At 47.7% G+C, this 27,730-nt stretch overlaps 1 protein-coding gene across 2 annotated transcripts in view; it reads left to right on the forward strand.

The window, feature by feature from the left end:
* Nucleotides 1-13,519, forward strand: part of GIPC1 (GIPC PDZ domain containing family member 1) — a 34,687-nt gene extending 21,168 nt beyond the window's left edge. For both annotated transcript variants that reach the window (XM_044453859.1, XM_044453860.1), the window contains 3 exons: nt 10,308-10,420; nt 11,029-11,110; nt 11,353-13,519. In XM_044453859.1, coding sequence (XP_044309794.1) covers nt 10,308-10,420; nt 11,029-11,110; nt 11,353-11,504 — 347 coding nt within the window. In that variant the 3' untranslated portion in view covers nt 11,505-13,519. The remainder of the gene's footprint in view (nt 1-10,307; nt 10,421-11,028; nt 11,111-11,352) is intronic.
* Nucleotides 13,520-27,730: the final 14,211 nt, after the last annotated feature.

Raw genomic sequence — 27,730 nt, forward strand, 5'->3', positions numbered from 1 at the left:
AAAGCCCTCTGCCAAAGAACCATTGATGAGAATGTGGACCTCACCACCTCTCTCCCAGTCAGATTTCAGCAAGGGGGTGGGGGAGGTTCTCACTTTCCACATGCAAATTATTATTATTAATATTATTTCCACATCTATGCAACCTCATAGTCAAAGCCCTCTGGGCAGTTTACAACAGTGCATAAAACAAAACAATAACATATAGCACAAATACGATAAAAACAAAACTTTGAAATTAATTTTAAAATAATTTCAAATAGCTAAATGCATACAGTAAAAAAGACCCTGCAGAGGAGAAGGATGACCTGGATAACCGCCCCAGGTAACCAAGTAAATAAAACCCTCCACTTAAAGGGGCTGCCTTGACCTGGCACCAAAAGCTGGCAGGCTTGGTGCCAAGCAGGCCACAGCAGGGAGGTTGTTCTGAAGATGGAGAAATTGCTCCATTATTTGCATTTTTCCATACTCTCCTAAGACTGACAATTTTTCCATACTCTCCTAAGACTGTAGGTGCTCAGGAAAGTGGGAAAACGGTTTTTGACAAAGATATATACACAGCTGTGAAATCTCACTGCCCCCATTCTCAGGCAAAGATCTTGCAGCCTTGTTTTCACTTGACAGCTTCAAGTGAAAGTAAATCAAACTGTTTGAAACCTGGCTTTGACTCCGCCAGTGTCCGTGGATGGAGCCTGCTTTGAGAGCAGGCACTTACCAGACTATTGACCAAGTAATGCATCACATTTTTGGCAGTTGCACAGTTATACAATTCCAAACTACTGACCAAACTAATAATAATACTAAACAATTATGGAAAACATTTGCAAATATTTCTGGCACAATTTTTAAGAAAACATAAATTCTGAACTGGTTTTGCCTTCTGCAGTTTGCGTCTTGGGCTTTGGAGGGGTTGTCAGTTTGGAGATCACAAAAAGCGATCCCTAAAATGCATAGGGAGGGGAATCACAATTGCAGCAAAAACCATGAGAGAGTACATGAGAGATGTACTTGGGCAGTGGCTTGGGTGAGCTCAGCAAGAGCAGCAAGAGGTTTTCACTGCTCTGGATGAACAGTACGTTCACCATATCCCTCAAACAGAGTGAGTTCAATCTCCCATGCCTGGGCAACGTGCCACACTTTGTGGGTCTAACAACCCCTAGAATGAGCAGTGCATTTCAGCATGGCTTGTTGACCAGAAGCAAGCCACTTTGTGGGAGATGGTCCAGAGTCACATAACACAACAACCTGTAATGGCTAGTTCCCCATGATGGGTTGCCATGTCTTGTAAATCCAGTCAGAGGGAGAGTGAAATCAGGGTGAGTAGCACATAATGGCCAGTACTTTATTCATTTATTCATTAAATTTGTGCAATACATGTACACAAATAAGAGTACACCTCTGATGCTTCTGTGAGTACATCCTGCCTCCAGTTTTGTGATTGCACCCATCTTTTCAAAATGCTGGATGACTCCTTGGGCCTTGAAAATTGGCAATATTGATATAACATTTCCTGCTAACTTTTTGAGCCAGGCAGACATTCCAAAATCAGGAGACCTAGGCTACAGAATGGAATTTGTGGTTTCACAAATGCCTTGCTTTCCTAGAAAACAATTTTGGGACCTACTGATTTGTCTTTGTCTTATGATCCCGAATTGTGATGTGTCTGTTTTTATTCTAAAAAGGGACAAATAGAGACAAGTTGTTAACTATACAGATGGAAATTAGCAAGTTTGGTATATAGTTGGTAGAGGGATGGCATCTGAATATGAATGGTTCTCAAGAGTTCCTGTTCAGATGTATTTTGTGTGGATAACAAGCACAAAGCAAAATCTGGACCAGTTTCTACCCTGTTACTAAGACAGCTTAATATTATAATGATAGGTTGCAATAGAATGCCATTTTCTGACATCTTTGTAACTTTCTCTCCAATACCTCTGGAATCTGTCTTTTTAAACATTTGGGTATGTTACAAGCAAAAGCAGTACTGTCTGCTGATTACCATTGTGATGGAAAACAAAAGGATTCCCACAGAGTGAGAATCAGGCAAGTATGAAATTAGCCAGGGGCAAATTTAAAGCTGCATGCCTCTGGCCACTGGAGTCCAGCGATATAAAGGGCCAGTGGCTTGTCTTCTCCCATATATATGTGAGTTGTGACCAGGCCATACAGTCCTCATGCGCTCCTCCTGCGGTGGGGCTCTCCTTCCCAGAAATCCACACGTATTCTTTTCATGCATAATGTAAACCAATTTTATGTCTTGTTACTGCCAGGTTCCACTCTTATACGTAAGTATCTCTTTCAGATACTGTTTTGTTTAGCCGCTGAGCCTTGGGCGGGAACAGTATAAAAATATCCTGGAGCTGCTCCTGCAGGAGCTGCAGGCCTTTTAGAAGAAGGCCTCCACTATGGGCTGCTGGAGTAGCATGTCCTCTTATTCTTTGTATTGCTAGCTGGTCTCGTGGGTTAAGACCAAGCCACTTTATTTATTTATTTATTTATTAAAACATTTCTATGCCGCCCCATTCGCCGAAGCCTCGGGGCGGCTCACAACATGAAATAAAATACAAAAATAACAATATAAAAATAACAATATAAAATAAATAACAATATAAAATAAGTTGCCCTGGCCAGATAAAATAAGCAAATACTGTTAACAATTACAATGACTTTACTTCCCTTGCTGTAATACTGATGGAGAGACAGTGCTAGGATTGTTCCTGAGTGAACTGAATTGGACTGTAGGATGCACAGTCTCAGTCTTGCTGTTGAAACTGTTCATTCTCTCCTGCCACAGTTCTTTCTGCCCTAGCTGTAGCCCTACTCAGCACTCCTCTTTCTTGTTCCTATTCATAGACCTTTAGTTGGAGGATTAATGCGTGGTCTGCATTGATGTGCCTGTGGATTTCTCTGTTCCTCACTTCTTCCTTCAAATTAGCTCTTTCATTGGTGTTTGTTGTTCTTCGGTAAGCTGAAGGTAGTAAAGGAGATAGAAGTTGCTGCGAGCTGGATGCGGGGCCAGCCAAGAATACTATAAGGCTTGTTGCCCAGTTAGGATGCTGCATGCCATGAAATGTCCCCACTGTGTAATTAAGGGCACAGACAGGAAACCTAACAAGAAGCAGAGCCAGAAACGTCTGGGGCACTATACCTAGCTTCTGGCCAAACACACGTTCCTGCCAAAGCAGATCGAACAACCCGCCATTTTATTTGTACTGCTTCTGTCTGTGCATTTCTAACCCTGCCATAGAGACCAATCAGCAGAGGCTAAGGCACTGTGGAGGCTCATTTAGGGTCCGTGTGTAGCTGTGCGATGCTGGCTGCATAAAGCAATTGAATTAAACCTGGGTAAGGGTCCCTGCCATCTTATGTGCACATTAGAAATGGTTCCACAGGCATTACTAAAAAACAGTTGTCTGTGAAAATCCTCTGCCTAGGATGTGTTCTGTCCTCCTGAATCTCTCTGACCAAGGGCACACATTTAAAATGGTATGCAGAGCAGGGGTGGTTACAGCAGAGCAAAACTTCTTCCATGTCCCCATTTGAAACTTGTGGGGCTGTTGGCAGACTACAGCTCTCATTTGCATCTGCTGTGATACAGAAGGCAATGAGGCAAGAGACAGAGAGGCTCCTCTTGCTATGCTTGCATCCTGTCCTTCCCTGTAGACAGTGGGTTGGTTTTGAGGGTTGGCCTGGCGTTGGGAGACTCCCCTTGATGGGTCTTACCTGTTTCATGGATCACTAGGGTACCATATGTGTGAGCCTAACCCATCACCGTGTCTAGGGACAAACGGACTCCCAGGACCACATCCAGGATCTATTCTTAAACCTGGAAGAGCCGCAACCTATACTACGCTTACTTGTACTTGGAGGATAAGGGAATCCTGGAAACTTTCTGGGAATGTGCATCTTGCAGGGGCAGGGAACCAGGCAGCTGGAGATGGTGCCAGGAAGCTGTGAGCAGAACACTTTCTCCCCGCAGTCAGTCTGCTGGAATGACTGGGCTTTGCAAACTCAGCTTGTGGTCCATGTTGGGCCACCAAGCTCTTTTATCCCTGTTGACTGGAGAGCCATTATGTGACCTGTAGGGTTTTTGCAAGGCCCCCTCCCCTACTTTTTTTGCAAAGCCTGCCCCAGAATTATGTGATATGACAAATACAGCGGCTGATAGTAGAGTAGCCTAACTTCTTCTCTGGTCAGGAACAGGATAGTGCATTTTACTTCTCACAGTCTGCTTATTGCTCTGTGCAGACATATGAAAAATGCTTTTATTTCAGCCTCAGCCATGGTGCTCATGTATATAGTACGGGTTCAGTTCTTCCTGTTTTGAGACCTACTGAACAGTGGGGTGCTTCCTGATGTCCATAATGAGCCAAAGTCAGTGGAGATGACGAAAGGGAAACATACATCTGCCTGCTGGCGTTTCATGGCTTGAAATACCCCCTGGAGAAAACCCTCCAGTTAAAACACACACCCTGTCAGGAACATTAATGTATCTCTCATTACATTTGTGAAACCTCCTTGGATGTCTGCCTGACACTTTCTGAATATGTTTACCTAGAAGTGTGTAATTGGTATAATGCATGCATCTGCTTCATAAGCTAGCAAACAAAACAGTTCTGGAAACATCATGACAAAGTCATTACGCCTCATCCCAGCTACATTCCTAGAATAATGTGTTCTTCCAATCCCAATGAATGCTTTAACCTGCCAGTTTTTTTCCCAAGACCACACACTAGGGGCTACCTCCAGCAGATTACATCGTGCTTGATGTTTGTTTGTTTTAGTCAGGGGAAAGAGGATTTTTAAACCATCAGCACTTATTTGTTTAATTCTGTTCTCAAAGTTCCCCATGAGTTATCACACACTTATCTTATGATATAATTTATTTTACAGTCATTATTTGAACAAAAGTGAAGCCTTACTAGCCTCTTAGGCCAGAAAATCTATGGGGATATTTGAGCTCATTCAACTGAACAGTGTATTTCATTAAATATACAGAAAAATGCCTCAAGAGCAGTTTCTTTATTCCTGAGCACCATGCTGCTGCTGAGGGACTGAGACCAAATGCTGATTTGAGAGCTAATGCTGCACTATTTGCTCGTTTGCCCTTCACCCTTTCATATACTACCTTGAAAGTACCTCTGTCTTCATGCTGCTGCTATCCATCGTCTTCTCTATCTTGGCGTCTAGCTCCATGGTCTTCTCCCATAAGCATTTTCCAAACAATGTTCTTCTCAGAGAACTCCCAACTCAATCAGCAAGAGAAACTGAGCTGATAAGTAGCATAAGAGCATTCCATCTGAGGAAGCTATGATGGGTAAGGACTATTTTCCAAGGCCTTTTGGTACATATGTTAGTAAAGAAAATTGCAATTTGGGAGCTGCTACCCTTCTCCTTGGCACAGAGAGAGGGAATCTGTAGCCCTCCAAATGCCCATCATCCTGTGTCATTGGTTGTGGTGAGTAGGCCTGACGGGAATTGCAACCCAACGACATCTGGAAGAATATACATTGCCTACCACTGCTTCAGCATTGCTAGGGCAAGAAGTTAGGAGACCAATCTGTTCACCAAACAAAGCTCTGAATGTAACTGTTTATACATCTTTTAAAACTGGCTGTCTCTAGTAGAAGGCCTTAACAGCAATCTGTACAGAAGGATTTGCTCTCCAGCCTCCAAAAATGAAATATATCTCTATCTTAAGTCTTTACAGAAGGATTTGTGTTTATCATCTGCATTAAGCTGTGTACCGTCCTCCACAAAATAGTTCTGAATGGCAGCAATTTGCCAGAAACTGGTTTTGTTCTTGAAGAACAAGCCATCAAATATTCTAATAGATGTACAATTAAGGAAGAACAGCTGCTCTGCTGACATCAAAGGAGCTCGCAAGCGAATGCTACGGAGGTGAAGTGAAAGGCGAAATAAATAACTCTCAATAACCCAGAGGAATACTTGCTGAGTGGAATGAACTGTACGAACTGAATATTCTCAATTGGACTGTTACCGGTCATTATGCCTCATAGGATTACCAGTCCTTGTAAAAACAATTTTCAAATGTTCTCCCACCCCTTCAAAGTGACTTGAAAATCAAACTCCACTTCTTCATCTCTAAGCTTGGTGTTCGCTTGCCTATACTCCAGATGCATCTCTTCCAAAGGACTCACTGCTGTATGTAGGCTAACCAAAGCCTGGCTCTTTGAAAGAAGGTTGTGCTTAACACCAAAAAGATGACAAAGTTGATTCCAGCTGAGCCTCCCTAGGGAGGACATTCCCTAAATGGGGTGCCACAGCTGATAAGGCACTCTTGCTCCTGTAGGCACACTTCCTTCAGTAGGACATCTGGAGAAGAATCTTTGAAGATGACCTATGAATCTGAGCAGATACATAAAAGAGGAAAGGTTCCCTAAGAAAGATTCTTCTAGTAGATTGAAGATGGAGCATATCTTAAGTTCCCTATAACAGCCCCTAGTGGAAATGCCTCAAGAAGGCCAAAATGGGATTATACATTCTCTTTGCTCCATTGAAGATTCTAATTGGCTGCATCAAGGGTAAGTTTGCATGATCCCTTTTCAAACCACGGCATAACTGCAAAATATGTTCTGAGGAAAATCCATCTACATTCTCGGTTTTTGGGCATTTAAGCTCTTAATCCATCTGTGTCCAGATCTTGTACCAACACAACCTTTAAAAGGCTTGAATTGTGAGGTAGGGGTGTGCTCTGTTTGAACAAGTTGCTGTATCAATTGCAGGTGGCTTCTAATATAAGGCAGCAACAAAAGAAAAAGCAATCAGTGATTCTGGCCTAGAGATATGTTGAAACTACCAATTTCAATATGTAATTGTTAGTAATTATGCTCTACTTAAAAACCACATGAGGTGTTTTATCAGTAATGTAATGTTGCTACCCACCTATTCCATGGAAGCAAATTCTGGTATCCATCGTTAATAGAAGACTCTGTGAAACACAGTAACACTCCTTCCATATTCTGTTTGTCTACTTCAGGGTTCCTCAAACTTTTTTGATAGGGGGCCAGTTGAAAGGCAGGGACTACACTCGCAGGCTGGTGGGGGGGGTGGGCCTGGGCATGCAGGCCGATGAGGCGTTGTCGGGCATGCGCAAGGTGGCGTCGGGCGAGCGTGGCGGTGGCTTGCTTGCTCGGAGATCTCCCAGCGAATCCAAAACCATCTCCAAGCGAGCAAGGGCCTCCAGCCCTTGCTGCAAGGCAGCGGTGAGCGCGTGTGCGAGGCAGGCGGCGGCGGCTTGCTCGCTCGGAGATGGTTTTGAACTCACTGGGAGATCTCTCAATGAGTCCAAAACCATCTCTGAGTGAGGAAGCCACCACCTCTCACCCACGTGGGGGTGGGGGGCAGCACAGGCCGGATGAATGGGCATGCCGGGCCGGATCAGTCCCGCGGGCCGTAGTTTGAGGACCCATGGTCTACTTCAATTCTCACAATATTCTATGAGCAAAATTTCAGAGCATCTGAAACTAAAATGACTATTAAAAGAGTTTTATCCTCTGTCAGTGTAAGCGATGCAAAAAGGGCATCCTTTCCTGTTACCACATTTAAGCAGCAAGATTGCTAGGGCTAATCTTACTGGCTTAGAAAAAGACTACAGACTGCCAGCAAGTGAGAACACCAGTTTTACAAGCAGCAACGGAAACATCCAAATCAGCAGCAAGCCAGCAGCTTCCATGCTGCAAAGCATGCTGAGTCAGCGAAATGCCCTGGTCAGAGAGCAGCATGCGCAAGGCAGGCCCCTCTCAGGCACTGGCGGAACCACCACAAACCAATAATGGCCACAGAGGCATACAGCTAATGAAAACCTGGGTCGAAACAAGGGGATGAGGACATTGTGGCTGCGTGTTTCCCTACTCTGTGTGAGATTTAGGGAAGTAAACAGAGCCAGCTTTCTCAGTTTGAAGAGTTCAAGTGGAAGCTCTTGACTGATCTTGACAGAAATAAAAAATAAACTTATCTAAAGCAACAAAGAAATGCCCTTCCTCGATTTGAACCAACAATTTTCCCCAATGGGTTGGTCCCAGGGAGTTCTGCTCAAGTTGCTTCTCATCTGGGGGCCAAGCCCAAGAGCAGTAGACTGTCCAAATAATGCAGTTGGGTGGGAAGGTTTGACAAATCAGTTTATATTTGACCAAAATTTACCCAGTTCTCACCTCCTGAAACTGAATGTGGATCCAAACACAAACTGCTCAAAGTCCATACATTTCCAAGTTCACAATTCAGTTTACAGAACAGCAACAAAGCGTTCAAAGTGCATATAGTTGGAAAATGCACAAATACATTTTAATCAGTAGAAGACCTTTTCAAAAATATGCACAACTGATAAATAAATTGGAGAAAATGTATATGCAAATACACACTAATTTGAGGGTGAAAAAAGAAAGCTAACAATCTGATTTGGAGAGGAGCTGCAATGAACTTCACAGTAGAATTCCAAGAGCCTCAGCAAGTTTGCTTGTTTGCTGTTTCGCGTGTCTGTGGGAGGACTGAGAGATCTTGCATTTTTCCTTTCCATGCTTCTAAGTGTTTTCTAAGTGAAAAGGAAATCCTGTATCTGGTTTGGTTGCATGCACACCTCCCCATAGGGGAAATGTGCAGTGATACCTGGAAGCAAGGTAGGAAGAACTATTCTCTTGTGCAAACCCCGGCTGCTGCTTTATAACTCACAAAGTGCCCCTTATCAGCCTTATCCAGTAGAGCTCTCTCACATTTCTTGGTCATGCTTCCTTTGGTTAGCCAAGTTGGAGAGCCAGTGTGGCGTAGTGGTTAAGAGCGTGGGACTGGGACTCAGACGATCCGGGTTCTAGTCCCCACTCAGCCATGGAGCCAACTGGGTGACTTTGGGCCAGTCACAGACTGTGAGCCCAGCCTACCTCACAGGGTTGTTGTTGTGGGGATAAGATGGAGGAGGAGATGTAAGCTGCCTTGAGCCCTTTGTAGGAAATTTTTTTTTAAAAGTTGTTCCATAGTGAAACTGGAACCTTGCTGGGGTCAGATGCTTCTCATCTTCCCTGCTTCTGTTCTTGTACTTTAACTTCCTTGGTATTGATTCAGCTGATTTTTCTGAAATTGTTCTTTCTATTCTTGCCTATGGGAAGAATGCCTGGTGCCTGCAGTCCTGCTGTGCCAAGCCGGGCTCTCCTCTCCTCCCCTCCCCACTTCTGGGAATTCCATGCTGCAGAAGCGTTAACCCCTTAGCAGGACATGGGTCTCCCTTTTGCTCTGATTAGCAAAGGGAATCTCATTAAGTACCAGATCTCCTGTCCCCTCCTTTTAATAACTGTTACTAGTTCTTAAGAAGAGACTGAAAGTGTTCCACCAGGCACGTAGACATTGGCACTATTGATATAGTCTGATTTTTAGAGTAAAGAAGGTCCTTTCTGGGAACAGTACTGGGAAAGGCTGTGAAATAAGATCACGGTAGACATGGGAGCCACTGCTAGGAAGAGCGTAACTTTTTGTTTTTATTTCTGATGGGAGAAGGAAATGGGCCTGATTTGTTTTGAGAAAAAAGCTGGTGGTGGTTGTTTTGGGAAATTCAAAGTCCTAGACTAGATAGAAACGTTCGATAAATATCTTCCCTAAATCCCAGAAGTCTCCCTGCCAGTACTGTCCAATCACCTTCCAGCCTTCTTCCCATCCCTCTGTGGAAATACCGCCCTGTTCCTTCTGTGGCCTGTACAGTTTCTCTTACACCCCCCTCTGCGCTTTTCCCTTTGGTGGGTACATGTCATCCCATGCATCTTACCCTGAATGTTTTCCCCAGTCCCACTGATGTCCGGTGCATGCACTTGCATTTTGACATGTGATTCTTTCCAATTCTCCTTTGGGATTAACTGGCCTCTCCAGACTATTGGTATTAAGGGCTTTTCACGTGTGAATCTGACAAGTAGTTGATAGCACTACATAGATTGCTACTTGTCTGGGTTTGGGACTCAGATGAGGTTACTCTGTCTTTATACCTGGGGGACCGAAACCCACGACCACATGGGTTCATGGTGATCCTGAGGGAAAAGCTTGTTGTGTTCGGCTCCAAGTCCAAGGCATGTATCTGTGCATGCCACTGCCTCGCTGCTTCTGGCATGCTGCTGCAGACCCCCTTGACGCAGCGAGCGGCAACTTGTCAAAGGCCGGAGAGCCACTCACAGCAGGCCAGGAGCGGCAGAGAGCCACTGCAGGAGGGCCTCCCTTGTACAGCTGCACGTAGAGGTGAAACTTGGCCCTGCTGGGCTTGTTTTTAGGCCAGGGCCACCAATGGGTACACTCAGCTGGTGTTGGCTTTGTTCCAGATATGATCAGCCAGAGATGTGCAGGAGGCAAACACAGTGGAAGCGCTCAGCTTGGCACAGGAAGGGGCACTCTGCGGCTTCGGGCCAACGGACCAGCCACCGTGGAGGAACAGGTCTGTGCTTAGCAAGCCCAGCAATGTCTGTTGGACAGATGAGCATCTGTGTGAAGGCACTGGGGCCTCATTTCCTTCCAAGAGTGGGTTAGAGCAGGTGTCCACAAATCCACGTCCCTGGTCCTCGAGGGAGAGGTGTGCCCGTCCACACACCCCCCCTCTTGAGTGTCTCACCTGTGCTGTGGTGTTGGAGCATCTCTTCCGCTCCGCTGACTCTCACCTTCACCATGCTCTGCCTTCCCTCCAGGCTCTCACACACCCTAAAGAAGCAGAGGGAGAGGACTGGTGGCAACCACCATTAGACCATTACTGTCTAGTACACCTGGCATATCTTTGTGGGCATCTGGGTGAAGTTCTTCTTTGTCCCCTTCACGTTGTTTCTGAAGAGGAAGAGCCTGTCTTAATCCCATGAGATCCAGCCCTGGATGTTCCACCATCCCTACCAAAAGTCCTCAGCACATTGCTGCCACTTTTCCTTACATTAGCACCTGAGCCTGGTCTGTTGCTTGTTGCAGCCAAGCCATTCGGATAGTTTTTTCAGGGACTAGAATGGGAAGGGACCACTGCTGCAGCCTCTCTAACAAGTGTTGTTTTCTTCCACTTGACAGCCATCTGCATTTGAGCAAAAGGCTATTGAGAAGGTTGATGATCTTCTGGAGAGTTATATGGGTATCCGTGACACAGAACTAGGTGAGATGCCACCTCCATTGCTTTTTAAGTTTGTACTAACCAACAGCCTTGAGAGAATGTGGATGATCTAACAGCGGCATCCATGTGGATGCTTCCGTCTCCATTTAATCTGTACACCTTACCTCAAACTCCTGGGTTTTGTCTTAGGAACAGGAGCAAATGCCGCCAGGCTTTTGCATGAGCATTTGAGCTGTTTGGGGGTGGAAGAGGTGCTCATCTCTGACTTTTTTCTCCCTATATAGCTGCTATCATGGTGGAGCTGGACAAAGACAAGCGGAATCCGGATGAATTTGCTGAGGCACTGGATGAACAGCTGGGTGACTTCGCCTTCCCTGACGAGTTCATCTTCGATGTTTGGGGAGCCATTGGTGATGCCAAGGTTGGGCGCTACTAGGACTCTGTGTTCTGCCGGAGCCTGCGGGCAGGACCATAGGGCAGCCCACTGGTGGGCAAGCCTGGCACACCCAGTGTTCTCCCCCTGATGCTGGGCCACCCATCTCTTCTCCGTGGGGCTGGAGAAGTCCTAGAGCAATAAGTTCCCTTTGTCAGTGATTGGCGCGTAATGTGAATGAGGGCCAGAAGCTCTACTGCTGCAGCTGCTTCCCACCTCTCTCAGCACAGGGACTCCCTCGGTCCTGAGTGCCGCCAGCCGGGGGTCCAGGCTTTCTAGGGGCCGGCACGTGGGTCACACGGCAGGCTCTTCCTGGGGAGGTGCAGATGCTCCTTGCTGATTTGAGAGTCTCCCCTTGCACGAAGGGGAGCATAACTAGATCCCCAATTAAACTGGGGGGGGGGGGGGATACATGGCTCTTGGTTTCCCAGTGGCAGCAATCCTGGGGAATCGCACAGCACTGTGTAGGCGATAGATGGGGCGGGGTGGCCTTAGTGTAATTTTGGAGGCCCTGCTAGATCCCTGTGGCGGCTGGGGGAGGCGGAGGCATATGCAAAAGCGCAGCAGAAGCTCCTGCCTGAGGACGCTGCGCCCTAAGAACCTGAGCACCCCCTGCTGGTGCACCTCCAGTCTGGTTGGTACGAGAGAGAGATGGGCAAGTTCCTCCCCTTGCAGTGGGCCTGGTTCTGTAGCAGAGCCACAGCCGTGTGTGTGTCTCTCCGCGTCCTGAATGCACACACGCACACGTTCCTTTGGGTGTGTTTCACTTGCTTTGTGTCCCTTTGACCTTTGTAGCTTTCGGTAAGACTTGGCAGGTGCCCTGTAGACCCTTCTGGCCCTTGGCAACATGCAAACCACAGTGTAAACAAGCTGGGGGGGGGGGTGTAAGCAACTCTCCCTCTTACCTAGAGATGCCCCCCCTTCTTTGCACAGATAGGCAGCAGCTCTGCCCCAGAGCGTCCAGCTAACTGGAGCCACCGGTCCCGTCCCGTAACTGCCAGTGCCTGTGATTGCAATTCCTTCTTCCCCATGCTCTGTTGTCAGTCACTGGGGCATGGATCCAGCCTGATCACAGCTCCCACTTGTCCTCTGGCTAGTAGCCCCCATAAGCACAACTAGTAGCCGTCGATGGCAACTTTGGCTGAAGACGGCACTCGGAACCTCGGCTGTGCTCCCCGCCCGTGAACGCGGGTGGCTTTGTCGCGCCCTCTTTATGCTCTCGCACCCTGTTACTGCCCTGGAGCGAGGTGTGGTTTCTGCTCCCCTCCTTGCTGTCCCACAGCTCTGCAGCTGGGCTGCTCGCCCTTGGCGACTCCTGCGGTTTGAGTACTGCGAAGGCCGCCCCACCTGCGGGTCACACGGTGTGAGTGCTGAGCCCGCCATGCCAGTGGTGCTTCCCCCACAGCTGCTGGAGAGAAGCTGCCCTTACTGGTGGGTTCTAGGGCGCTCCTCTGCTCAAAGCGCTTCTCGCGTGCAGTTGGAAGCCACCTCCAAGAGCGGCGGCAGCAGCAGGACTCCCTTGCCGTCTGGGATTGGGCACCTCCTGGTCTGTCTCGACTAACCGCCCACTTTGTCATACTGACCTACCTCCCAGGGTGGCCCAGGTAATGTCTGTATAGCTCCCTCTGTTAAATTATTTATAGTCTCACTCTGTCTCTTTCTGGCACACACTCCCCCCTGCTGGGCCTCTGCCCTGCGCTGCATCCCAGTACTGTAGTTTGGGCACAGTCCAGTTTCCCCAGGAGCCAAGAGGGTCTCCCTCAAGTACACCTCGAAGCCCCAGTTTTACCTACTGTACCCCTAAAACACTCATCCCAGGTAGGATGTGGGGCCTTGCTGCCCTTCGTGCCCCACACCTCAAGCTCAGGCGAGGCGAGGCTTCTACCAAGCCTCGCGGCTTTCCTGTGTCCTGCCACGGGAAGCCATTTGAGTAGACCAGGCCCCCTATCCTGCCTGGGCATATTTTTGTATTCTACATGTAAAGCATCTTTAAGATAAAATATATTGACACTACTAAATTGTGTGTGTGTGTGTGTGTGTGCTTTGGGTGCATTGTTGGGGGAACTCCAGCTGGCCATGGTTTCAGCTTCCCTTTCTCCTGTGGCACAAACAGAACCGTATCTGCAGAGAAAGGAGAATGGTGAGATCAGAATGGGGACGTCAGTGTACAGTTCCTTGGTTGCCGCCAAGGAAGAGGAGGGAGTGGCCCAGCAGGCTTGGGTTGTGAGCTGCACACCTCCCAGGAAGGTCGGGGCATCTGTATTCCAGGTCCTGTGTGGTAGAAGAAATGGTCCCAGAGCAATCCATAAGCAATGCGGCTGCAGCTCCCAAGTTCCTGGCCTGCTGTGGGTCCTGCTAGAGGTAATCCCCATATGCCCCGGCCTCAGAATGTGTGTGTGCACCCTGGCTGAGGGCGTGCCTGAAGTAGCCATGAGAGGGGAGGGCCACAGGGACTCTGCAGTTCCTCCTGTGGCGTGTGTCCTTGGCACGAATACCTCCCCGTCTCCTTGTGTGGAGCAGTCCAGAGTTCCCTGCTGCTGCGTGCTCTCCCCACATGAAGCTGAACCAGATGCTGCAGGGTGCAGAGCCAACAATGTCATGTTTATTGGTGCTCTGGGATTCTACAACTACTGCGGAGCTGGATCGTGAAGTATTGCACGGCTTCCCCTTCTGTCCTTTCCAGCATTCGCACGGATCCTCTCCCAGTTCCTCTCATTAGAAACATATCCGAGAGGCTTCAAAGACTGCCCTTTGGGAAGCACAGCCATGCTTCGAACAGAGCTTGACCGGCAGTCTTGTCTGCAAGCCCCTCTACTCCAGCCACTGTAGAAGCCCATGCCGTGTGGGGATCATGAAGGCAATGGACCCTTCCTGTGTCACATGCAGGTGGGAACACAGGTTAGGACCATGACGGCTGCGTCCCTAAGAAGCAACCAGCAGGAACAAACACACCGTCTTGCCAGTTGGAATTGGGGCTGGGAAGCTGAGTGATTTCCCCCCTTGGGAGGCAAGGCACAAACAATGAGGGGAAAGAAGCCAACTCGTTTGTCCCTTATCAGGATGCACGACGCAATTAGCCCGACTTCAGCTCTAAACTGAGATTCAGCAGACCACCACCTAAACTATTTTTCCATGCATCATGAAAGCAGTGTGGTGCAGGAAGTGTGGGAGAGCTCAAGTTATGTAAATGACAGTTCCAAGAGCCCAGGAACGCTCCCCAAACCTGGAAGCAGACTTACTTGCCTGTCCTTTAGTGTGGTTGACCTCGTGAGAGTCTTTGCTTTTGAGCTATTCGCATAATACAGGAAAACATTTGGAAGGATGCTTGCTCTAAAGCCAGCATGACATACGGCGCTGTCTTTGCTTTATACACTGTCCAGTGGCTGGACTTGGAGCTGTTCCTAGCTCCTAGAATTGTTTAAAAAAGCAAAATGAAAGACATAATAGTGTGTCTCCTGCAGGAGGGTGGGTCTCCAATTTAAGATTAAACAGCTGCTTCTTCCTGTGAGATGAGGGTGCCCCTAGAAGGTGTTTCCCTCTTGCCGGAGGCATTTGTAATTAAGTGTTAAGCAAGGGTTTCTTGCATGTCTGCAAAAGTAGTCTTGGTACCTCTTTGCATAGAAAGTTTTGTCTCCCTTGCTGTTTCCTCACACGCTTCACAGCTCTCCCTTTTCGGTAAGATGAGAAGACACCTGGGCCAAAAAGACTTGGCCTAGGCGGCTTGCAAGGACAGGGAAGAGGTCTTTGCATGCAGCAGCTACTTCATGGGAAATCAGCAGCCGCTCGCAGGGCCTTGAGAATGGCGGTGCAAGAGACATAGCCTGCCGCCTGGTTGCAACAGGATGGCCTTCAGCAAAAGCAGGCTCTTGGCAACTGTCACGGGGCCGCCTTATTGGATAGTGCTGAACACTGGCAAGAACATTATGTAGATCAGCTTCGGTGTCTCCTGCTGTTTCATGGCTGCATCTCCCATCATCCCTGATTCTTGATCATGCTCACTGAGGCTGATGGCAGTTGTACTCCAAAACACCTGTAGGGTAGCAGGTTGGAGAAGGCCGATAGAGATGCCTTCTGCTAACCCCGCTGTTACCAGGACCATATTAAAACAAGCCTTTAATTCTGCTTCCGAACACAAAATCATGACTATTGCCTTAGACACTGAAAGTAAATATATACAAATATCAAAGTTCCCCCACTTCTGGTTTATTGTGGGCTATATTTGTTGGACATCGGATTAAGAGTTATTTTCTGGACGCAGCTCTAGTACTGCAATATCCCATTCCCTTACATGGGATGCAGGAGGCAATCCATCAGCGTGCCAGTTCGCAGATGTTGCGGGGGGTGGGGTGGGAGAGGGGCATGGCCTGTGCTGAATGTACCCTGCATGACTGGAGAAGATAAGCATCCAGCCTGGATGTGATGGCAGGATGCTGGTGGAAAGAATTAGGTGGGAATGACTTACCAGATATGCTATTCTGCAGGGACCACAGCGATGAGTTTGTAAATGCTAAATGAGCACACCTGCTGGATTGCTATAATAGGGTGTGCTAAGTCTTTGAACTGGGAATGGGAAGGAAGAGAAGACCTAGTAACAGTGATGAAAGATGACCTCAGCCAATTTGGCAGATTGAAAGTTAATAAATCCATGGGCTCAGACGGTATTCACCTTAAAGTTCTTAAGGAACTCAAAGATGAAATTGCTCTGCCAAGGAAAGTATGTTCCTAAGATCATCCTCTATACCAGAGGACTGAAAAAAATTCAGTGTAACACCAGATTTTTAGAAAGCTCTTGTTATGGATGAATAACTGGTTGAAGAACAGAAGGCAGTGAGGAGGGATAAATAATAAATTCTCCTAATAGAGCTGTGAGCCCCAAACTGTTTTGGGCTGCTGCCCCCTTTCTTCTTGGGCAACAACCATAGCACCCCAACGCCTATTTCTTTCTATGAGGTCTTATGCTCTACTTCAGCCTTTCCCAACCCTGTGCCTTCCAGACATGTTTGGACTGCAAAATCCAGAATACTCAGACCATGTCCCTGCTGGGTGGGAATTCTGGGAGTTGTGGTCCAAATGCCTCTGAAAGCCACCAGGTTGGGGAAGGCTGCCCTACAGCAAATTGTAAACAAACAACCAGTTACCCCCCCCTGGATCTTTTCACCATCCTGGGGGGGGGGGGGAGTACCACCCAGTTTAGGAATCACTGCAATAGAGGGATGCAACAACTAGAGGGATCTGTATTGTGACCAACGCTTTTCAACTCATTCATAAAGAACTGGAACTAGGAGTGAGCAGTGGAGCGGCCAAGTTTGCTGATGACACCAATCTGTTTAGGATCATTAAGTGCAAAAGGAACTGTGATAGGCTCCAAAAGGATCTCTCCAGACTGAGAGAACAGGTGTCAAAATGGCAAATCCAGTTCAATATAGGCAAATGTAAAACAATGCATATGGGGAAAAAATATCCCAATGTCTAAGTATAAGATAATGGGATCAGAGCAGTGATTGGCCAGGAAAGAAATTTTGGGGTTGTGGTGAACAGCTCAATGAAAATGTTGACCCCGTGTAACAAGCTCCATGTAACAAGCTCCATGTAAGGCATAATGACAGAAATGGATAATAACACTTCCAAAATCATACTCATCCTGCCTAAAAAAAACTATTGTAGATTTGGAAAGAGTGCAGGAAAGAGCAACTAAAATAATTGCGGGGTTGGAGCAGCTTCTGTATGAGGAAAAGTTAAAACATCTTGGATTGTTTAACTTAGAAAAAGGGCAAGTAAGAGGAGATAGAAGAAAGATGTACAAAATTATGCATGGTCTGGAGAAAGTGGTGAGGGAGGCATTTTTCTCCTTTTCCCATAATACTAGAACTTAAGAGAGTCATCCCATGAAGCTGATAGGTAGGAAATTCAGGTCAGAGAAAAGGATACACTTCGCACAACACATAGTGAAATTATGGAACTCACTTCCATAAGATGCAGTGATGGCTACCAATTTGGACAGATTTAAAGGGGGAGTGGATAAATTGATGGAGAAGAAGGTTCTCAATGGCCACCAGTTCTGATTGGTTGTAGGTGTCCTCCAGTGCCAGAGATACTATGTACTGCTGATCATGGGTGGGCTTTTGCATTCATACACTTACGATTTTGCTGTGGACAACTGGTTGGCCCCTGTGTAGTCTGATCAACATAACTCCTCATACGTGCTTAAGTCTATACATCCAGGGTATAGGATAGAAGGCTTTTTAAGAACACGAGACTTCTGCTCCATCAGAATACAGAAAAATGTATTCCAGGGGCTTGCTTACAGCTGTGGCCATGTGAAAGCTTCTGGAAGTCCTAACACAGCCTCTCCCAACCTGGAACCATTGGCTGTCCTGACTGAGAATGCTGAGAGTTGCAGTCCAGCACATCTGGAGGGTGCCAGGTTGGGGAAGCATGATCTGGCAAGACAGAGAGGGGACCAGCACTCTGGTGTGTCCCCCGAACCCGAGGGTATGTGTTCCTGCTGCTGTCCTGGTTAGCTGTCATGGTAACAGCCCCTGAATATGCCTTTTTGAAGCAGTCTGAGGTAGCAGCTGGTGGCCTGGTATGGGACAGGTAACGCTTCTGTATAGGCATGCAGAGAGCACTAGCAAGCATTATGGGCTTGCCAGGGGAGGAAGAAGGGAAATTGCTTTTTTGTCAGCAACTCTATTGTCCCATTTGTACGTTTTGTCAGACAGCAAGTGTGCAGAAGTGGTTGGAGGCTTGCACTGGGATGCTGGAGATCTGACCCTGAAGCTCACTGGGTGACTTTGGGCCAGTCACTTATTCTCAAGCTAATGTACTTAATAGGGTAGTGAGGTGGACCATGTATTGGGTTCCTGGGAAGGCAGGGTATAAATGGAGCCATAGCAGCAGCAGCAGCTTCCTGGCAGTTGTAGCTGGAAGACTTTGGCTGGATACTGCCTGAAAACTGAGTCATGCTGCACATTCCTAGTGTGTAAGGAAAAGACCTCCCATTTGGATAACTTGCCTGCCCACCACATCCAGCACATAATAATTCAGCTAGTTGTGAGGACTGATAGGATGCCTTATCCAGCCTTCTGATCAGTTTCTCCAGTCCAGTTGTGCTAGGCAGCCGGTCTGTAGCAGGCTTCCTGCCGGCAGTGCAGCAGCCTCCCCAATCAACTCTGATTAATGGCCCATCAGCCCTTGAATATCCCCCCATTCTACTAAATAAGCCCCCTTCCCCACTCCTAGTGCCTTCCTGCTCTCTGTTATACCCATAGGCAATGGGTCCGCACTCGTAAGGATCAACACAATGTGCCTACCTCACAATCACCGAAAGTCAGCAACCAATGCTAGTTGAAGCCACTTGCAAAAAAGGATTGGCCCTACATTGTCATACTCAGGATCATCCCGCCTTAGGTGCACCAAACTGATCTTTGTGGATTGGGAAGGATATTGGTGCTGTGAAAAGATATGGGTAGTTGCGACTTTTGCAATCAATCAAAGAGGAAATTGGAACGTAACGGAGATGTCCTTCATAGCAGGTAATCTGTTAGGAGGTGCCACGCTCCTCCCTTAAACACAGAGGCTGTGGCAGGCAGCCTTCCTGTCATTCAGAGGACTGATATAACACCTGTTCCCCTGATGTCCTTACCTAATAAATATTATCCGCAACGAACTAGAAAAACTTGTCTGTGTATAAAAGCACACAGTGTTCTTGATGAATCAGGTCACTTTCCACATAGCACCTGCGCAGAGCATGAGCCATCAAAGCAGCTTGAGTCCAAGCGCTCTTGGGAAAACCAACATGAACATCTGCTTGGACACAGGATGAGCTGTTTGGGACTGGAAGCCTAACTTCAGCTGTGTGCTGTGCAACATGAATATTTAAACATTTTCTTGTAAACCATGATTACATTACTTTATACCGCACCACACATTGATTTCAGAAAAATCCACACTGAAGTGCAAAAATGTAAACTCTGCACAGTTTGAACTCAGATGACCAGTTAGTCATCAGTTATAGCCAGAGTGAGTGGGGAAAGTTGTGTGGTGCAGGGTTTGGGGTGCTCATGTCAACCGGCCAAGGCCCCACACAGCTTTCCTCCAGCTGGTTCCTTTCGGATACATTACCATCACTTAAGTAGCCCTTGCCATGTGCTAAGATGCGGCATAAAGAGCAAACTGTCGACTGCCAGAGACACTGACCACTAGGTGGGGCCACCTTCTCCTCAGAGCAGAAAAGAGCAAGCAACCTGAATAGTAAATTACCTACATGGAGCACATGATCTGCCCTGGGGCAGCCCCCTGCTTGGAACAAAGGCCATGCTCCTTCTCACTGATTTAAATCCGTGTGATTCCTGGGTAGAGGCTCTGATCGTGCACTTGACCACGAGTTTGCACAATGACCTTTGATGAACACCAGTAGGCCATTCAGGTTATGCAGAACTTACTGAATTCCAGGTCTGAAGGTCTGGTCTGGACAGAACCTGCATGTAGGGGTTTCTTGGAAACCCTGCTTACGCCAAATGTAGCAAATATATTTATTTCCATGAGTTCCATGGAAATAAATATATTTGCTACATTTACCACCCATCTTATTTCCACAATGGAACTCAAGGTAGCATGTACACAGATGCCCAGGAATCTCCCACAGAAATTTAAATTTAAACTGACCAGACGAAGACACTTCACCATGGTTGCTGTCAGACCAGAGCTGGGACAAAAATCAAGTGCTGTTGTAACTCCTTTTGATGGATAGGAAGTGTTAAGTGTTTCTTAACTGGGTGTGTTTATTTTTCCACCAAAGAAGTTTACAACTTAGAGCCACTGCCATTAAGATGGAGTTGAAGCATCACATCAGTCTTCATAGGAATTCAGGTTACTCTCGTGTACATGCTTACCTGGGAGAAAATCACATGGAACTCATGAGGGCTTATTTCTGGACATCTGCAGGAATGCACTATCAGCAAGTTATGAGTTGCAATCATCTACTGGGATACTACTGTCCATTCAGAGTCAGGTTCTTCTTACACAACCCAAATATGAAAGAGTTTTCCATTTACAGCCTGGGTGGGCCTCTACCTCTGCCTGAGCATCCTGTGCTGCTCTGAAGGACCTCGGCCATAATACTGACCCTCACACCACCCCCACTCCACATGCTCACATTAGCTGCTCATGTACAGCTGACACCCTTGGAATTTTCTACATATTGCTGAATTAAGCCATTCCTTTTCATTACGCAGGCAATTTGCAACACTGGCCAAAACCTCTTGTAGCCTTGACTTCAGACCGGCCCTAATAACACATGATTTCAATAACGGAATGTGGTCCATCAGGGAGATGCTTGCCACAAATGGCTGTGGCCACATTAACACACTGATGAATCTGATGAGAAATATCAACCAGCATTTTTATTATTGTTATTTTTTCCATTTGCAAGATGGCAAATGCACATCTTGATTGTTTGTGTAAGATAATAAACATGCAGCTTTCCATTTTTATCAAATGCAACTGCTCATCTGGAAGAGCAGAGGAGCGTTGGCACCCAAAGACACAACCTTGTATAATATAGTCCATGAAATTATGCACAATACGTTTCTTAGGGTGATCGGAGGCTAACGCAGACAGAGTTCCTGCCCATCATGGTTGTATGGAAGAAGGAATCTGCATAAGTATCTATTTTTGCCACTCCTGCATTAAAAGCGGAGCTTTCAGAAATGCCTTCCTCTACACGACAGCAAAAGGCAGCCACCCATGCAGCCCTATGTTCTCCTTTATACCTCATTTTCATTGCCCTGGGCTTGTAGCAAGGGCCCTCCTGCCACAAGGCCAGTCTGGAGCACCTGCCCTCACTGGGGTATTTGTACATTCCACTGTTCGGAAAGATTTGCCTAGCTCAGATTGAGCTCAGTATGAATAGACTAGATGGCTGAATAGAACCAAAATACCAAGTCTCAGGATCAGTTGAGTAAAGTTGTTTCCTGAGTGAAGGCAGTTCTCCACCTCTTCATATCTGCAGAGCAGCAAGGGCGTTCAGTGCTGTACAGAATACAGACATGATGCAATTCCTGCGGCTTATTTACTCCATCAGGCGGAGAGGAAGCTGAGCAGGAAAGAGGTTCATGGTGGGAAGTAGGATGACATGAGGCTCCGCTAAGGCAAGCTGAGTTTGGTTCAGCAAAAACTTGTTTGCAGATAGACCTACAGAAGAAAAGGAGGATCGATGATGCGGTAATTAAGAGGTTTGCAGAGATGTCAAAAAGGCTCTCCCAGGCATAAATTCTTTCAGAATGTACTGCTGATTTTTTTTTAAACCCTGATTTTATACGCAGTGTAGCACTTGGATAAATATATGTGCCACAGTTATACTGGTTTCCCAGGAGCTGTAACAATCTTTTGTGGAGACCAGTTTGGAAGTCTGAAACCTGTGGCTGCGTTTTCCCCCAAACGACAGGTGAGCCGAAGCCATCCTGGGGCCAGCTGAGAAGAGGGAACACAGAAGCTGGAGGACTCTGCGTATATACAGACTGAGGCAAAGGCCTTGGATGACATGCAAGTATCAGCACACCCCAAAGTACCCCTGTTAAAGAGGTCTGCAGGCCACGCGCCGTACCTTTCCCTGTTTCACAGGTGCATAGTATGTGCAGCAGTGAGGCACAGCAGCACCCCCAATTCAGTTCTCCTGTTCAAGGTAGCCTTCAGCAAAGTGGCAGGTTTCTTCCATGTGTGCCCTCCAGATGTTTTGGAACGCAACTCTGCATTGCTGAGCAACGGGAGGGAATGCTCAAAACAGCTGGATGATACCAGCTTAGAAAAGGCTGGGCTACCTAAACCTTCTCCCTCTAGATTTCACCTGTTACAGTGATAATATTTGCCATGCGGTTGTAATAAAGGTCATTGAGAGAAGGCTGTGCCCAGTGTTAAACCTACTTAGAGCAGAAACACTGGCATGAATGGGGTTAGTCAAGCCTGATTTAAATCCCATCCATTGAATGGGTCTATGTTAAGTAGGCCTAACATTGGGTACAACCCAAAATAAGCTGTAGGTAAAAGACTGTACAAAACCAAAAGCCTGAAATCTAGCAGAGGCTCTCGCTGGAGGAAGGGGAGAGCACCTTTGCCCATTCCCCCTTCCACATGCAACCCACAGCAGCATCTCCCGTGCTGTTACATGGGCATATGATGCAACAGCCTTGCTTAAAGTTAAGCAGGTTTGGGACTGGGAAGTACCTGGATGAGAGACCTCCTGGGAGAGCACATGCAGCCAGCCGTGGATTCAAGCTGTAAGAAAGGCAGGATATAAATATGGGCTCTCTTGACCCTTTGAAGCAGCTTTTGGGGGGAAGCAAGGAGAAAGGAGAATCGGAATCTCCCAACTCCATCTGCATTTGCCATCTTCAACAGAGAGTCCCACAGGCAAAGTGTCAGTCACAGATAGTCAGACTCCAAAACCAATAAAAATAATGTTCCAAGCAGGTCCCCAAAGAGGAAGAGCAAAATATATTGCCTCCAGATCCAAGCATAGCAAGGAAAGAAAGCCAACTCTTTAAAAGAATATCTAAATACCCTGCCTATACTTAAGCTTGTTACACAGTCCATGGCTAGTGAAGCCAGATCTGGTGTGCTTTGTGCTTGTTGTAAGGCATGGCTACCTATCCAGATTTCCCCCATGGAGCACTATCTGCTGTCGCAGGCATGCACCTCTTCTCACCATCTGATGCCTGATTCTTCACTTCGGGGTAGCAGAAAGATGCACAACACACTTTATGCCAGTTGGATGTGTACCTAGCAACTGCTTTAGCCAATGCATGTGCATGTTAGAGACAGACAGACAGACAGACAGACAGACAGACAGACAGACAGGGCATATTTAAATGAGGCCCATCAAATGAGTTTCATGTGTCATAGGAAATGGCTACAAGTTAGGGACTCTTTCCTGGGAATGGTTGCTTATATCGACCATCCCATGCTAAAGATTCTATCTTCAGACTCCTTTTCCCCACTTTTGGATGTTGTTTTGCATGTCCATCCTATTCTTAAAAAACATATTTTAAATATATTGTATCTTCTCAACACAGTGATGGAGCACAGTTATATGAATACAAGCTGCAGATATGTAAAACCACCACATTTAGTTGGTTGGTTGATTGATTTGGAGTGTGTGGGGGGGTGAGTGTGTGTGTGTATCTGAAGAAGATGGGAGATTGATTTACCTGTCATGTGATTGCCTTTTATGCAAGACAGAAGCATCATTAAGTAGCACTGGGGACGAACAAACACGGGAGAGCAAAAAGAAAGATCACACATGTGTCAGGAATGCATAAAAACCCATTCCAGAAGCTTCACTGCCACATGTTTGGGTCTTACGGTTTTCTGGAAATGCATTGCAACTTGAACCATGTGAGCCCAAATTCCACTAGTGCTTGCGTGAGTCCCCACGTATTTTCAGTGGGAAAAAAATCAAATTTAATTTGGGACTGGACTGCAGTAAACCTATAGTACCGATAAGCCACAGGGCTAAAATGAGTACAGAGAGCCACAGGCGTCTATCATTGCTGGCCCTGCTTCTGCTGCCTAGTTCCATCAGGGTCATTTCAGCCCAGTAACCTCTGAACTGCTTTGCTGGGGCACTCGCCACACATGCAGTCCAGAAAATCTCCCTGAAGAAGACGTGGGCAGGCGTAACTCACCTTGCTTGGTTTATCTGCATTGGAGGAAAACACTGATAAGCAAGCTGGGGGCGTTTTTAGACTGCTGCATCTTGTCAAGGAAAGCTCCCCTTCACTGTAATGTTAGAGCGAGCTTGCCCACTGCAAGCCTGCGCTCCAGCACGATGGATTTCCAAGCTCTCGTCGGCTTTCCCCACACCCAGTTCACCCAGCGATGGCTGTTTTCTCCGCTGCTTATGTAACCTCTGCGGTGCGTTGGAATCCATCTCGCCGAGATTCCAACTGAACAAAAGTTTGTAAGCTGTGGCAAGCGCAACCATGCAGCACAAGTTTCTCGGGGCCGAAATGTACAAGTTGACCAAGAGTCTCTCTGAGCCCCGCCTGGGAAAACCTGATCAGTTTTGCTTGCAAATGTTGCATTCTCTCCAGGCAAGTGTTCCTCTGATGCGAGGTGCTGGATGCTTCAGAGCTGCTTCTCTGCAAGCAGCTTTAGATCCTGAAAACTGGAGGTTGGGGAGCACAGTCCTAGAAGAATGGTTCAGATCTGACCAATAATACCAAATAAGCAACAGAATATTCCCCACCCCCTTGCTAATAAACCAGGCATAAACATCAATATATAGCAGCCCAGAAACATTACATGTTATTTAGGTCCTCAGTACAACTGACTCCCTCTCCCTCTCCCCCCTCCACACTCATTCTCTCTCTCAATATCTCCCAGTTCTGATTCTAATCTGACATGAATGAGTCTTGTATTGGCATAGATGGTGGTTCTAGAAACAGCAAGACACTGCAGTGGGCCAGAGAGGGAGCCTGTCTTTGTGGCCTGCAGGTTGATGTGGGGGCACCCAGGCTGTGTGTCCAGATCTCAGGGGGTCAGCCAAACGGGAAGGCCCAGAACCATGAACGGGCCCACGGAAAAAGAACCCGCGTGCCATCACCTTGCCGTCAGTGTTTATAATCTGGCCCTGCTCTGCCTGTATCAAATAGGGATGTGCCTTTAGGGTCCTCTGCAACAGAACTGGTCCAAATCCAAGCCATGGCCCTCAACCTTCAAAGGTGCAAGAGACACCAGATGCACACAGCTTTTATGTATGCAGCAAATATTATTTTTGCATGAATAATATAAAACAATATTTGAAATATAATTCTCACAGCCAGTTCAACTCTGGTTGGTCCCCTGTGCATTTGATCAGGCAAAAGGCTTTCAGGGGGGCTGTTTAGTCTGCCCTTCCTAGGTGAGGTCTCCAGGGTGTGGGTGCAGGAGAAATGGAGGGAAGGCTCCAGAGCCTTGGGCCTAACTCCTGCAAGGTGCCCAAACGACGTCCCCAAAGGACCGGCTCCCTGCATTGCTTTTCCCTCTGCCCAGGCATGTGTGTGCGTCACGTGCCTCAGCTCAGCCCTCTCCTCTCCTCTCCTCTCCTCTCCTCTCCTCTCCTCTCCTCGTGGTCCACACCTCTTCAGCAGGCCTCTGCATCCCACACTCCTCCTTTGCAGGTGAGCCATACTCTTTGGCAGCTGCTCCTTCAGCAGTGAGTTTGCTTTTCTCTCTCTTTCTTGCCGACCCATCGCTTGATCCTCCTGCACAGGGGCCGCCCTGCCACCGGAAACGGTGAAGCAGCTCCCTTAAGCGCAGAAAAGGTGTTGGGTGCAGTGGTTGAATTGTGAGGCTTTTACCACCCTGCCATATTTGCAGGGTTTTGCCATGAGTCCAGACAATGCTGCTTCCTGATGGAGGCCTCTGAGTGGTCCCTATTCTATCTGTTCTTTCTTGTTGGATTATCTCTGGTAAAAGAGGAGATGGACAAAGTGATATGGGAAAGCATGGGAGGAGTCAGGAGTTGAGGACAATGATGTCTGGTCCCCCATAAAATGCCATGAGCAAGGAGGGGGCGGGGGGAAGGGGACATAAAAGGCATCATGAAAGCCTCATCTGCAAGCATTCCTTGCCATATTTCATTAGCAGCCCTCCCACAATGCCTTCTCTCCTTCTTGCCACAGAAATGTCCATGGAGAAAGGACAAGCTGCCAACATGATCTTTTGGTTGGTAGCACTAGGAGCCATCCATCTGGAAGACCCTGAGACCCTCCTGTGTGTCGGGCCGGCAAGAAGTCTCTCCTTTGCCCTGGACCCCTCCCAACTGGTCCTCCAGATCTTGGACTGCAACCTCCATCATCCTTATGCTGGGTGTTGCTGCCCAGCACGTATTCCCCACAGGCAGTGCTCCCCTGCTGTGGGCTGGTGCGGGCCCTGACTAGCTAATTCAGCATCAGACAAGAGAGCCCTCCGGAAGAAAGGAGCAACGAGTGAGCACCCCCGCTGGCTGCAGGCTCAGGGTGAGCAGAGGGCCGGGCGGAGGGAACATGATGCAGCACAGAGGTCGCCTGCCAAGGGAAACAACGGGACTTGGCTCAAATGACCCATCAGTCTTCTGGGGGGAACAGCTTTACAGGGTAGTGAGATGTGTGGGTAGGCGGGAGGAAATGCTTGCTTGCAGTCAGGAAAGAAAGATGGGCCAAGCAGGGGTCATGGCGAATGTTTCTGAGCTGACAACTAAAAAGCTGGAAGACACCTGGATCATTTGGACAGAAGACACTGTCCCTATCCCCACCCCTCCACCCCCACCCTCAACACCCCCACCCTCAACACCTCTTCCAATGGCTTTGCTCTGGAGACAAGCACACTGCTCGGTTCAACCACTCACTTCAGACCTGTTCCTAGATTCTGCTCTGGCCCAGATGACTCCTGGGGTTTCACTGGTAAAGACACGCCTACATCCCTGATGGAGAATGTTGACACTTGCCCCCACGCCGCCTGTGCCAGGCGGGGCAAAAGCAGAGGTCCTGGGGAGCCGCTGCCACGGCTGCTCTTCTCTGCTGAGCTCCAGCCCCAAAAGAACTCACTGCAGGTTGGAGGGCGTGAAGTCGCCCGCAGAAGGGGCCAGCACCAGACGGAGCAGCATCCCACCAAAGCGGCTGGCCCTTTCCCACCCCATAAATGCCTGCACAGGACAGACTGGTCTCCAGGATGAATTCCAACTCCACTTCAGTGGCAGTCCCAGAAGGTGAAGGAATGTGGATTTTCCATTCTGAGTCAGAAGGGGAAGAAAATCTGTTATCTCGTGCTGGGATGGACTTGGCTCTCTTGATACACGGCAGGCCTGGGACTGCTGTGGCCCGGGCAGCCCTCCATGCTCAGAGGGGGAGTCACGTTTAAATGTCGACTGCATGCTGGAGAAAGGAGCAAGATACTTGGTAGCACAGATGGTTGCCACTGGTTGCCCCAAATATGAAGAAGGATTATCCTTCTGGAAAGGCATCTGCAAAATTTGCCTGTCATAGAATCATGGAATAGCAGAGTTGGAAGGGGCCAGGAAGGCCATCGGGTCCAACCCCCTGCTGTTGCAGGACAGCAAGTTGCAGCAATCCACTAAGATGGCTGTCCAGTTTCTTTTTGCATGTCTCCAGTGTGGGAGAGCCCACCACCTCCCCAGGCAGCCGCTTCCACTGTCATCTTTTGTAGCAATGAGTCCTATTTCTAAGATGCAGCAATCTTAGGCATGTGCA

This window comes from Varanus komodoensis, unplaced genomic scaffold, assembly GCF_004798865.1.
Source record: "Varanus komodoensis strain SLA01 unplaced genomic scaffold, ASM479886v1 scaffold7_1, whole genome shotgun sequence".
NCBI classification, from domain to species: domain Eukaryota; kingdom Metazoa; phylum Chordata; class Lepidosauria; order Squamata; family Varanidae; genus Varanus; species Varanus komodoensis.